Raw genomic sequence first — 14,422 nt, 5'->3', positions numbered from 1 at the left:
TTCTGCACTCCTTGTTTTCGTATAATACGACCTTCTGCACTCCTACATTAAAAAGCGCATGTAAAGATTGCAGCTATTTACAATATTTCCTATTTCATCTTGTCTTGATGTTAAGCAAACACATTAACAAGTTTCAAAATTACAAAAATGCAAGGTTGAAAAGAAAATATTTGATAGACACATTGTGGTTGTCATCTAAATAAAAGCGGCATTGCGCACTCCTTTTTGACCATTAAATATCTGCGCGAATTTAGATGCAAAAGTTTAAAAATCGATAGCAACAGATATCCCGTCATACATTTGTGCAATGTACAGCTTTTATTCGTGTGTTTTTTGTAGAAAGGAATACAAATATACTATATTGGCCAGGAGTGCACAGTGCTGTTTGTAAAGCTCTACATTATGCACTCCTTGTATTCGTATAACACGACCTTCTGCACGCCTACACTCAAAAGTGCTAGAAAACATCAGCTATTTACAATATTCCTTACCTAATCTTGTCTTGAGGTCAAGTAAATACATTTCAAAGCTCAACAACTACAAAAACACAAGGTTTAAAAACATATTTGACCGCCACGACATTTTGGTTGTCTGTATAAAAATGGCATTGTGCACTCCTTATTAACAATCAAATAGTTCGGCGAATTTAGATGTAAAAGTTTAAAAATCGATACCAACAGATAGCCCGTAATGCCTTTGTGCAATGTATAGTTTGTATTCTTGTTTGATTATGCACTTCCTGTATTTGTATAAAAGGACCGTCTGCACTCCTGCATTAAAAAGGGCACGAAAATGCAGCTATTAACAATATTTCGTATATTCATCTTGTATTGAGGTCAAGCAAATATATTTCACAGCTTTAAAGTTTAAAAAAAACACCACAAGATTGAGAAAACTTTGACAGACACATTTTGGTTGTTTTCTGTATAAAAGCGGCGTTGTGCACTCCTTTTTTTTATAATAAAATATATCGGCGATCTTAGATGCACAAGTTTTAAATTCGATACAAAAAGATAGCCCGGGATGCATTTGTGCAATGCAAAGCTTTTATTCTAGTTTTTTGTAGAAAGGAAGAATACTATATTATATATGACCTGGAGTGCACAGTGTAGGAGTGCATAAGGAAAAGGAGTGCACAATGTCGGCCTATACGAACAAAAGAGTGCACAAGGTCGCCTTTGTACAGACACACACACACACACACACACACACACATACACCACGACCCTCGTCTCGATTCCCTCTCTATGTTAAAACATTTAGTCAAAACTTGACTAAATGTAAAAACAGAATAAAAAGAATGAAAAGTAATTTATTTGAAATCAAATAAACATACATACGTATAATATAAAACAAGTCGCTTAAGGCGAAATAACAACATTTAGTCAAGCTGTCGAACTCACAGAATGAAACTGAACGCACTGCTTTTTTCACCAAGACCACCATACTCGTACTGTCGCGCTGAGCAGGATAACACGCTTATCTGTATGTCTATTCTTTTTAGCTTACTGAGTTTGTTTTTAATCCAATCATATCATTACCAGCTATTGTGTTTTCAGCGTAGCAATAGGGCCCGATATTTAGACGAGACAAGTATAATGCCGACGAGTCGAAGACGAGTCGCATTATACTTGTTCGAGTCTAAATATCGGACCCTATTGCTACGATGAAAACACAATAGCGTTTATATAGCCATTCTGACATTAAATTCTGTGTTGAAATCATGTTTTTGTCAGCAACAAGTACCAGAATGGTCCATGTCGTTGATTGCAGACGACGGTTTCCTTTCCGCATGAAGCCACGGAAATAACCGAACATTGAAAAACCCACGGACATATATTACGGAGAAAACTCGAGATAACATACTGTATGGAGTAATAATTATTGTACTGCTGATTAAGACATCTTAACGTCAACCGATCGTCGGCAAACTTTGTGTCAGGCTTAGAAACATTGGCCACGAAAAAAACCATTCAGAGAGAATAGTTTTTAAATTCTAACTCGAGCAGCCCTAAATATTGCTAATTAAGACATGTTAGCCACAACCGATCGTCGCCAAACTTTGTGTCAGACTTAGGCCAGGCCAGCCGCAAACATTGGCCACTAAAGAAACCAATTCAGAGAGAATTGTTTTTACAGTTTTAACTCGAGCCGCCATAATACATAGTGTATGGAGGAATATTGTACTGCTAATTAAGACATCTGAACGTCAACCGATCGTCGCCAAACTCTGTGTCAGGCTTAGGCAAGATCCCCCGCAAACCTGCATCCAAACAGGTATAATTTTGATCGCTATTTCATGGGGCTGTCTACCTGGATGACACTACTTGGCCGGTTAAAAAAAAAGGACAGAACACTCCAGCGTTCACGGCACGTTTCATACGCCTTATTTGGGCAATGCTTCAGACTTTTCCAAGGCAGCGGTAGAGCAGGTTGGTGTGAAAAAAACTTCTTCTATGTCTCGAATTTTTGTATCAACTTGTAAATTACATCAGCACGAGAAGTGACTTTTATGCCTCTATGTGACTTTAAGCGTACGGCATGCGTAATTGTGTGTGTACTTTAATTCATGCCGGTTTCATTTTTTTAAAGAAGAAAAGATTTGAGTCTCTGTGATTCTGACACACATTTGCTATTCATATTTGTTGCTTGAAGAACGCGCTTTGAAATCAAAAACTCTACTGTCTGTTTGTTGCACTATAGGAAGCCAAAGTCTATGCTACTACGTGCATTATGTAGATTTCCACTTACTCGTAAATTGAAACAGGCGTTAATAAATTGACATTAGAAGCAAATTTAAAGAGTGAATACAGCACACTTGCATCTATATATACGAACAGATTGTGATATTAATAAATATCATAATAAGTTGTGGTTGGTCAACGGAGAGAACTGTGTTTTTTGTCTGAAGTTAAGTTGGTGAGTTTTGAATTTCCAAGTTGGATATTCTTTTAAAGTCAGTGTTATATTAAGACAGGTAAAATAAACAAGTTATTAGTGGACGATTGATTGAATGTTTGTTTCGTTGGTTGATTTATTGTTTTTTTGTTTGGTTTGTCAAACTCGTTTATAATCGCACATTGTAATAATTATTAACAGTCATAAAATTAGATTGCTTGTGACAAGTGGATATGTATACTGTTCAAAAAAAGAAACGCATAGCTTGTAATATTTGGTTAATTTAGTTATATGGCTACAAGGATATCCACCAAACTGCAGAAAATGTTTATCTGGTCGTCGACCTTTTGTCCATTGCCACAAGTGAGCTCTGCACGTGACGCATGCGTTATCAGTGGCTACAATGTCAAAATTGCTCATTTGGCATGACCACTCGTCATGCTTCAGTGTAATCTCGTGAAACTCGGGGAATATTGAGCTCTCACCATGTCTTCCAAAACCCATAAAAGCGGATTGTTCGCCACAAAGAAATCAGACGACAATTCAGCGACGAAAGATGGCCCGATTGAGCAGAGAAGACCGCCAAATTGCATTGGGTCGTTTACAAGCAGGCCAAAGTCAAAGTGCAATCGCCAGGCACTTCCACGTGTCCCAGAGCACAATCAGTAGACTGTGGGTCAGGTTTCAAGCCACTGGCTCCGTTGCTGACTTGCCACGAGCGGGAAGACCAAGGGCGACAACTGCTGCTCACGACCGCTTCATACGGCTCCGCCACCTCCGGAATCGTTTCCTGTCGGCCTCATCTTCTGTCCAGGCTCTCCCCGGGCCACACCGATTATCGGACCAGACCGTGCGGAACCGCCTGCATGAAGCTGGTTTGAGAGCTCGCAGACCTCACAGAGGAGCTGTCCTCACCCGCCGCCATCGCCAGAACCGAGTGCAGTGGGGCAACCAGCACCTTCGCTGGACCGTCCGGAATCACTGGAGACACGTGTGGTTCAGCGACGAGTCCTACTTCCTGCTCCAGCGACATGATGGTCGGAGGAGGGTCTACCGGAGAGTAAACGAACGTTACGCGCCCAACTGTGTGGATGAGGCACCCGTTCATGGTGGTGGAGGCGTCATGGTGTGGGGGGCGATCAATACCGCTGGAAGGAGCACCCTGGTGCACGTCCAAGGGCGCATAACTGCCCAGCGATACGTGGAGGAAATTCTGCGCCCACACGCCCTTCCTCTTCTGGCTGACCAGGATGCCATATTCCAGCAGGACAACGCTCGCCCGCACACAGCACGACTCACCACCCAGTTCCTCACCGACCACCATGTCCAGGTGCTTCCCTGGCCATCCATGTCGCCAGACATGAACCCGATAGAACACCTCTGGGATGAATTGGACAGACGTGTGCGCAGGCGAGAAGAAGCGCCGGCAAATCACCGCGATCTATTGCAGGCACTTCAGGAGGAGTGGGACACCATCCCACAGCAAGATATCCGGCATCTGATCCAGTCCATGCCCAGAAGGTGCCGGGCAGTTGTTGCTGCTCAAGGCAGTCACACCCCCTACTGACTTGACAGCCTCGGCACCCAATCGTATTGATTGACTGATTGATTTGAAGATGCAAATGAACTGTGTGTGCATTCAACTGTGTCCATACCAAATTTCAAACAAATAATCTAAATATTGGATTTTCTGTTAATTTTTTCGAAAAATAAAACAAATTTGGCAAGTAGCAACTATGCGTTTCTTTTTTTGAACAGTATAAAAACTGTCCAGAATACGATGTGGGCCTTAAGTGCTAAGAGCGATTCAAGTCCAATACCGAGAGGCCTTTGATGACACCACGGCGATCGTCTGTGATAGCCAACGAATGTGAGCAGGGTATTTCTAGATAAAAGGTGGAACGATCATTACAGAATACCTTACTGTAGACTGTTGACGATTCGTGAAGTACCGTAATACTAAGAAAGGGAAGGAAAACAAATGCGCCGATCAGTTGAGTGACAAATCTTTGCCACATGGGTTTGTTCCACATTACATAGCATTACCATTGGATTACAGCTGTCTTGGTCACAAACTCGCGAAAGTAATGATTGTGTTTGTCTGTGTATTGCTTTGTGTTGCTTGTTGATTAGATGTCAGTGTGGCGAGACACGCCAGTAGGATTTAAAGCTTTTGACCTCAGCAAACTTTACTCTTTAATAATCAATTTGATTCACGTCTAGTACTAATAATTCTTTGATGGCAGGAAAGTCAAAGAATGTGAGGAAGGTATACTTCTCGATGAAAGACAACGCTGAGGCTTTTCGTTCCACTCACAGCAAATTGTTATAAATAAAAACGTTGTTGAGGGAATTATTGCTGTAAACCCTGTATTTTTGTTGCATGTATATAGTGTATTCTTTCGCAAAGAAAAGCTCGTTTCCAACAATGGACAGAATGAATTAAACCGATTTAACGTTTGGATCATACTGTCTTAACATTGAAATTGTTCTGCAGTCATACATTACTAATACGAAGTTTCTCGTATTTTGTAGATCATAATTTTGTTGTTTGCGTTCTAGGTAATGAAACCAAAATGATGCAGTATATAAGTCTTTCCATCGCTGGGGTGTTCCTGTTGCTTCAGTTCCAAGGCTATAGTACAGGTACGTCATAATATTTAGAGGTGGGTAGATAAAAGTTGGAGAATGATATAGAGCAGGAGAGTCGAAAACACAGATACCGAGGGGAGAGGGCGGGGAGATGGGGCTTGGACATTAAATCTAGAACTTTCCGTGTTGTAGGTCACACACTTTTTTTACTTGTTTTATTTATTTATTGAATTTGACTAATAATGTGCACAACATAACTCATCATAAAACATTATATTTGGTGCCGTGCCAACATGATGCATCTCACTGCATACTGATCAGTTCTGCCTCATTTATATTGTAATTTCAAGTTGATTTTGTTGACTAAAGCCAAAACAGAGAATTTCAGCTGGGCATCCAAACTTTCAACCTGTTGCCAGGTCGTCAAGAGAGCCATGTAAAATATGAATATAAAAAACACCTACCTGGGTTATTCTCCGGAGCTGCGTACCAGTGGAAACCATGTTACGAAGTTGACATTTCTTTACTTAACTGAGACATTTTAACCATACAAATTGACTTGATTAATGAATACCGGTTGTTCCATATATATCCTTGGGCTGCAGATAAAGATTTAGAAATACTTACACATTTTGTTTGTCTACGTTCAGTTAATTACACGGGTTTTAAAGTATGTCAACTTCGTAACATGGAAACCAAAAGGTTGTAACATTGATTTGAACACTTAGGCTTACAATTATTAAAACAATTATTAAAAACAAGACAACCATATCTACTATGTTTTTGTTGCATGTCTGTATCATTATCTAACTGGAGTATAACTGAAAACAAGTCGCGTAAGGCGAAATTACTACATTTAGTCAAGCTGTGGAACTCACAGAACGCACTGGATTTTTTCACAATGACCGTAGTCCGCCGCTAGTGCAAAAGGCAGTGAAAGTGACGAGGCTGTTCAGCGCGGTAGCGGTTGCGCTGTGCCGCATAGCACGCTTTACTGTACCTCTCTTTGTTTTAACTTTCTGAGCGTGTTTTTAATCCAAACATATCATATCTATATGTTTTTGGAATCAGGAACCGACAAGGAATAAGATGAAATTGTTTTTAAAACGATTTCGGAAATTTAATTTTAATCATAATTTTTATATTTTTAATTTTCAGAGCTTGTTTTTAATCCGAATATAACATATTTATATGTTTTTGGAATCAGAACATGATGAAGAATAAAATAAAAGTAATTTTGGATCGTTTTATAAAACATTAATTTTTATTACAATTTTCAGATTTTTAATGACCAAAGTCATTAATTAATTTTTAAGCCTCCATGCTGAAATGAAATACCGAAGTCCGGCCTTCGTCGAAGATTGCTTGGCCAAAATTTCAATCAATTTGATTGAAAAATGAAGGTGTGACAGTGCCGCCTCAACTTTTACAAAAAGCCGGATATGACGTCATCAAAGACATTTATCGAAGAAATGAAAAAAACATCTGGGGATTTCATACCCAGAAACTCTCATGTAAAATTTCATAAAGATCGGTCCAGTAGTTTAGTCTGAATCGCTCTACACACACACACGCACAGACACACACACACACACATACACCACGACCCTCGTCTCGATTCCCCCTCTATGTTAAAACATTTAGTCAAAACTTGACTAAATGTAAAAAGCAAAGAGAATACATTCTAGTTGCCATTTAATATACGTTATAATAATTTAAAGGACTGAAAATGCATGTCAAAGAATGATACACAGCTGTGGAGAAAAACACATCTGTTATAAATGTTCACTACATTTTCATCGACCTTACTCCTACATTATATGTTCTTTGTCTTTTTGACCGAAATATGACATTTTACACAGGTTGAAACAAAGCCGGTAGAATGCTGTGTCAAATGTCATATTTTGGTTAAAAGTACAAATAACATGATTATGTTCGTTTAATTTGTAGTCTCTGCCAGCCGCCTAAATATAAACTGTTTTAGTCGACCTCTGACGTCACATAGCTCAACGAAGACAAATCAAGTGTTGAATCGATACATACATTAATTATTGACGCGGTGTGTATTATGCATGAGCTGCAAATAATTATGTGCATGAATTCACGAGAATTCAATATAGGGGAAGGGCTCCTAATAGGACCACTTTTTGTTTCATGCTGATAACTAGCTTGTTTTCTTGCAAAGAAGTTTCATTTTGTGTTTGGTAGTCCTTCTCTATTAGGTTAACCATTGGGCCGAATTAGAGGGAAATAGCTTTGGTAGACATTCAGCAAAAATTAAATACAGAAAAATTCACAAATGGTTCATATTAGGAGCCTGGGCGCCTAATATGGACCAGTGAAGCGGCCTTCACAAATCACTGTAAAAAAAACCCAATACTTCAACATAACACGATACAACTTAGTGTGCAAGTCAGACTAATTAAAATATGCTTTAGATTTATCTTTTTCAGGTTGATGAGAGCATTATTTGAAGCACACCAGGAAAGTAAAGAAGCTTAATAATAATAATGCAAACTTTTATAGCGCTATTCTAGAAAAATGTCTACTCTTAGCGCTTTACAATACATACATCGACCAAGCATACTATACACGCACAGGCAAAGAAACCGACCAAACATAACCAACAAACTATACACGCACAGGCAAAGATAACGACCAAACATAACCAAACATACTATGACCAAACATAACCAACATACTATACGCGCGCAGGCAAAGAGAACAATCAGCACATGTAATAATTACTGACAACTAATAATGCAGGCATACAATGACAATCCAATACACAGCCTAAGCACAAGAACCACAATAGGCTTCTATATAAAAACGTGTCAACGATACTATTTACACACACACAAACAGTGCTGACACAAAGCGCAGAAAATATATATACACGTTATTTTAGGCACTATGTAGGGGGTGAGGTGGGGCGGGATGGGGTGGGTGGGGAGATGCTGGAGGGGAAATCACTTGCGCTGAAAGAGGTGTGTTTTGAGATTTGTCTTGAATGTAGTGAGAGAATCTGTGTGTCTGAGAGGCAGAGGTAATCTATTCCAGGTCACAGGGGCTTGATAGGCGAAGGACCTCTCGCCACATGTCTTTGTTTGCACTGTGGGGAGTCGGAAGAGTCGAGTGTCGGCGGCGGAGCGAAGCTGACGAGAGGGGGTGTAGATTGAGGAGTTCTGAGAAGTATTCTGGGGCAGAACCAGAAACGACGGCAAAAGAAAGAGAGGAGAGTTTGTATTCGATCCTTTTAGTGATTGGCAGCCAGTGTAGAGAGTGAAGAAGGGGTGTGGCGTGTTCATACTTGGAAGATTTGAAGACCAGGCGGGCAGCGTTATTTTGGATCCTTTGAAGTCTATCTAAAAGGTACTTAGGGAGGCCGGCGAGAAGAGAATTGCAATAATCTATCTTTGAGAGGACTAAAGAACACACTAACGTTTTGGTTGCATCAGCGGTGAGGTAGTGACGGACTGAACTAATCTTGCGCAGCTCTAGATAGGCGGACTTGCAGATGTTAGAGATGTGTTTTTGGAAAGAGAGAGTTGGATCGAGAGTGACGCCAAGGCTGCGGACAGACGGAGAGAAAGAGATAGGTAGTTCGTTGACAGTGAGAGAGGCAGGAAGAGAAGGGTGATTGAGAAATTTCTTGGGACAGGCCAGCATAACTTCGGTTTTGTCACTATTTAACTGGAGTTTGTTTAAAGACATCCAATCACTGAGGTCCGCAATGCAATCCTGTGTCCGAGATACCAGATCGTCAACTTCAGCAAGGGGGGCAGACTGATGAAGCTGTGTATCATCAGCGAAACTCTCGTGCGACAACGCATGGCGACTGATAACATCGGACACAGGGGAGGCATATAGAACGAAAAGTATAGGGCCAAGCACGGACCCTTGCGGGACACCGTATTGGAGAGATGAAGGTTGAGATTTGATGCCGTTGACACAAACGGTCTGCGTCCGGTTAGTAAGGTACGAACGAACCCAGGAAAGGGCCAGATCATGAACACCAAAGGAGTGCTGAAGCCTGTGGAGCAGAATTTCGTGGTCTATCGTATCGAATGCGCTAGACAAGTCCAGTAGTGTTAGAAAGGAGACGCCTGATTTTCGTCAAAGCTAAGAAGGATATCGTTTACAATCTTCAGAAGTGCTGTCTCAGTACTATGGTTTTTCCTGTATGCAGACTGATGGGTGTTGAGAAGGTGGTTTTGCTCTAGGTGAGTGAGAAGTTGTGAAAGGACAATTTTTTCAGTGATTTTTGAAAGGAATGACAAGTTCGAAACGGGCCTAAAGTTTTTCAAGGAATTCTTGTCAAGTGAAGGTTTTTTGATGAGGGGCCTAACTATTGCAGGTTTGAATTCATCTGGGAATGAGCCGGAAGTCAGAGAGTCGTTGATGACGTGAGTGAGGTATGGAAGAAGGTCATCAATACAATCACACAGCAGAGAGGACGGAATGGGGTCAAGCTCGCACGTTTTCGGACTAGCGCCTAAACACACCTTTTTTACAAACTCGCTGGTGACAGGCTCAAAACGCTGCAGAGCTGGACCACAATACATCCTATTGGCAACCGGTGAAGGCGGGACAACAGCAGAATCAAGCTTCTCGCGAATAAGCGCGATCTTCGCAGTGAAAAAGTCAGCGAACTTCTGGGGAAGCTCATGTACAGAGAACATAGTGGGAAGAGGGGAACAAGTCACCTTGCCTAAGATGTCATTGGTGACACTAAACAGCTGTTTGACTGAGGTGCATGCGAGTATTTTGGATGAGAAGAATGCAGACTTGGCATGGTCGACGATGGCGATGACCCCGTTTCTGGCCGCCTGAAATACTTGCCGGTGCACGGTTAGACCTGTGGCGCGCCACTGACGCTCCGCCCTCCTCCTCTCCCGCTTGGCGTCTTGTAGTTCAGGTCCCACACCGCTATACCACGGGGAGGGGGGACGATTAGAGACCAAACGACGGGTAGAAGGGGCGTGTGTGTCCAGAATGGCACGCAAAACACGAAAGAGCTGTTCGGCGGACGGCAGTGAGGGCAAGTCGGCAAGAAAGTCGGCCTTAAAGGCCTCGACGTCCATTGACGCCAGTCTACGAACTTCCCTGTACACTCTAGGGGAGGGGGGTTTTGCGAAGTCAAGAGTGCACGTGACACAATAGTGATCGGACGAAAGAGACGGTTCAACAGACGTCGACTTAACCAGACCATCTTCTTCCCTGAAAACAACCCAATCAACAATGTGACCTCGTACATGGGTGGGCTCTGAAACAGACTGACACAGATCAAACATATTGAGAACGTCAAGCACTTTGGATGTGTAAAAGTGTGATGGAGTGTCAAAGTGATAATTAAAGTCACCAACAATAAGCAGCGAGCCTGGTAGGTTATTTGCATATTCAAGAAAGTCCGGTAACTGTTCCAGAAACTTAGCATCCGTAAACTTGTTCTTCTTGCTTGGCGGGGGTCTGTACACAGTGAGAATGTTAACGACTCTTTGCTGGAAGGAGAGAGTCAGCTGTGCAAGTTCAAAGGTTGAATGACTAAACGGAAAGTCAGATGTGAGTTTAATGTGAGGTCTCAGTTTGTCCGAAACTACGAAGGCAATACCGCCCCCGCGTGTAGCAGTCGACCGAGGGAAGGAGGAGGTGGTGTAGCCAGGGGGAGCGAGGTCACGACACTTGGCCTCGTCTCCAGCTTCGCGGAGCCACGTTTCCGTAACACACATAATGTCAACATCGTTACTGAGAATGTACTCATTGATAGCAGACCGCTTTTCTTTGCGGCCTACAGACTGGGCGTTGAATGACGTTACGCATAGATCAGCTGATGGCACAGTGTCAAAACAAGCGACGATAGGCACACGAATGAGGTTATCAAAGTTGACACCTGACGTTTCTCCACAGTCTGACAAACCTCTGACAGACCCACACACCACGGAGATCCCTCTTTGCTTACGACGGCCTGCTCGATGAGTGCGAATGTGGGGGAGGTGGTAACCAATACCAGCACCTCTGATGTCATCAGCAACAGACGGGTCAAGCGTAGCGGGTGGCAGAGATAGAATGTCTGCACAGCACACACACACACACAGCAATACAGCACACCGTCTTGTACCTCCTTCTGCCCTGCCGAAGTCGGGGTATCCTTTTTAATCCACCGAACAATTAATATCCACAGCCATGTGTGTCTCCTGCCTCCGAACACACACGCTACAGAGCTCGACTCGATGTGCGCAGTTTCGTATAAAAATTATTTTCCAAATTTCCCCACTGTGTTTTTATAAAATAATCATATTATGAAAGCACTTACATTCTTATCTTAGTTGTTATGTATTCATTGTTAGTAAACATCGGCATTATTCATGTTTTACTTTAAACGCAATCATTGTTATTTATAGATCACAGGCACCTGATGTAAGTAGGTCACACACGTGTAAATGTTGTGCCCAGTCCTTGTTTTTGTTTCTGTTATTATTTTAGTTAGCAGGTCTAGTTGAGCACGTATTGAGTGTCATGTGCCCACTGCTAGTCATTGTGCATTTTAGTTAATGGACTGATGGTGTCATTTGTGTGGAGTCGACGCGCGTGCGAGGATGTGTATGTGTGGGAGGGGGGGGGGGCGCGGGAGATGGAAGCTTGCTGTATGTTATGTAATGTATATATTGTGTGTGATACGTGGAAATGTGATACTATTTATTTGCATGTATGATACAGGTACAAATGTGATAATTGTAGGCTTATACTAGTGATTACTGTGTGTGATACATGAAATGTGATATGAATGCTGTTTTTATATGTTATACTCTTACTTTCTCCCAAGCGCAAGACAAATTCTTCTTTGAAAATTGAAGCCAATAAAATTTGAGTTGAGTTGAGTTGAGTAGGTTAGGCGTGAAGGTGGCAACAACAAAAGATCGTCAGGCGGGTGCCTGTGCCAGTGGGTGAATGGAGCGTGACCTGAGGCGGTCACGGCGGACTGCACGTGCAGAGAAGCGAGTTAATGGCCGAATGGCGGCTGTTGAACAAGGCTAATTGCCAGGTGTGACAGGAAAAGAGTCCAAACGATGCGAAAGTCCAGTGGAAGCGTGGCACAGAAGATCGACCAAAACAACGACCAATCCATGATTGATGAGTGGACAGGACAAAGACAGACGAACAGGCACTCCAACACAGTCAATCAGCAATCAAAGACGGAGCTCGAACCCATACTGCCTGCTAGGCGTGGCCTCGTTTTTTTTTTTTATCAAAAACAGAGTGAAAAAAAGTGAAATTATCAACTTCCACGAAAAGAAGACTATTTGTTATATTTTTTTGAAATCTCGAGGGTTATAGGTTAGTTTCAGCAAGCTTCTCAATGAATGAATGAAAATAGCCTTTAGCTTTTATTTTCTTCGATTTGTTGAAGGTGGTCCATATTAGGGGACTCAGACATACTTTGCGATTTTGCGATTATTTTTTGTTTGCAGTAGAAACTCGGGGTCAACACTGCTAAAATGTAACAAATACTGTCTTCTGTCATATATAGCCATTTTTGTGTGATAAAAGCTTTGGCTGTGGACAGAAACGAGTTCGTTTTAGGCTGCAAATTTAGAGTGAACGCTGCCAAAAGTGAAAACAAGTCGCGTAAGGCGAAAATACAATATTTAGTCAAGTAGCTGCCCTTTTTCAGCAAGACCGTATACTCGTAGCATCGTCAGTCCACCGCTCATGGCAAAGGCAGTGAAATTGACAAGAAGAGCGGGGTAGTAGTTGCGCTAAGAAGGATAGCACGCTTTTCTGTACCTCTCTTTGTTTTAACTTTCTGAGCGTGTTTTTAATCCAAACATATCATATCTATATGTTTTTGGAATCAGGAACCGACAAGGAATAAGATGAAAGTGTTTTTAAATTGATTTCGAAAAAAAAATTTTGATAATAATTTTTATATATTTAATTTTCAGAGCTTGTTTTTAATCCGAATATAACATATTTATATGTTTTTGGAATCAGCAAATGATGGAGAATAAGATAAACGTAAATTTGGATCGTTTTATAAATTTTTATTTTTTTTTACAATTTTCAGATTTTTAATGACCAAAGTCATAAATTAATTTTTAAGCCACCAAGCTGAAATGCAATACCGAACCCCGGGCTTCGTCGAAGATTACTTGACCAAAATTTCAACCAATTTGGTTGAAAAATGAGGGCGTGACAGTGCCGCCTCAACTTTCACGAAAAGCCGGATATGACGTCATCAAAGACATTTATCAAAAAAATGAAAAAAACGTTCGGGGATTTCATACCCAGGAACTCTCATGTCAAATTTCATAAAGATCGGTCCAGTAGTTTAGTCTGAATCGCTCTACACACACAGACACACACACAGACACACGCACATACACCATACCCTCGTTTCGATTCCCCCTCGATGTTAAAATATTTAGTCAAAACTTGACTAAATATAAAAAGAGAAAAAGCCTAACGGTTTTGAGGTTTGTGTTTCTGCAACTGTTTTGACATGTGCAAGTTATCCAGAGAGGGTGAATACAGCGAATGAAATTGTTTTGAGCGCTCTAGCGCCGTTAGTTTGTCAGAACAGGAGGTGGTCCATATTAGGAGCCGGTCCATATTAGGAGCCTTTCCCCTATGTTTCATCTTCTATTTCAGCTACACTCAAGGGAGACGGCGAACACTTTTCGCTGGGTATGTACTTGTACTTGTGAAGATTGATTTCAGCTAATCCTGGATGCAACTGACCGAAGGCGTTCGAGAATTTAAAGTCTTTCAATGGAGAAAGAAAGAGAGAGATAGAGATAGAAGACAGACATACATAGAGACAAAGACAGACAGAGGGACAGATAGAGAAAGATAGACACAGAGAGAGACAGAGAGAGAGAGACAGAGAGACAGAGAAAGAAAGAAAGAGGCAGAGAGAGAGAGAGAGAGAGAG

At 41.6% G+C, this 14,422-nt stretch overlaps 1 protein-coding gene across 8 annotated transcripts in view; it reads left to right on the top strand.

Annotated features, from left to right (window-relative positions):
- The first annotated feature begins 1,549 nt into the window (after positions 1 to 1,549).
- The window catches only part of LOC138960247 (C-type lectin-like), a 23,508-nt gene continuing 10,635 nt past the window's right edge, over positions 1,550 to 14,422 (top strand). Inside the window, exons 1-3 of one of the 8 annotated variants that reach the window (XM_070332060.1) lie at positions 1,550 to 2,432; positions 5,461 to 5,544; positions 14,140 to 14,175. In XM_070332060.1, coding sequence (XP_070188161.1) covers positions 2,300 to 2,432; positions 5,461 to 5,544; positions 14,140 to 14,175 — 253 coding nt within the window. In that variant the 5' untranslated portion in view covers positions 1,550 to 2,299. Of the gene's footprint in view, positions 2,433 to 2,532; positions 2,920 to 4,672; positions 4,769 to 4,866; positions 4,983 to 5,460; positions 5,545 to 14,139; positions 14,176 to 14,422 lie in introns of those variants that run through there. The other 7 variants (XM_070332054.1, XM_070332058.1, XM_070332055.1 and 4 more) reach the window with 7 other exon arrangements.

The sequence above is a fragment of the Littorina saxatilis genome, linkage group LG2, assembly GCF_037325665.1.
Source record: "Littorina saxatilis isolate snail1 linkage group LG2, US_GU_Lsax_2.0, whole genome shotgun sequence".
Classification (NCBI taxonomy): Eukaryota; Metazoa; Mollusca; class Gastropoda; order Littorinimorpha; family Littorinidae; genus Littorina; species Littorina saxatilis.
This window is presented reverse-complemented; position numbering and strand designations above follow the sequence as displayed.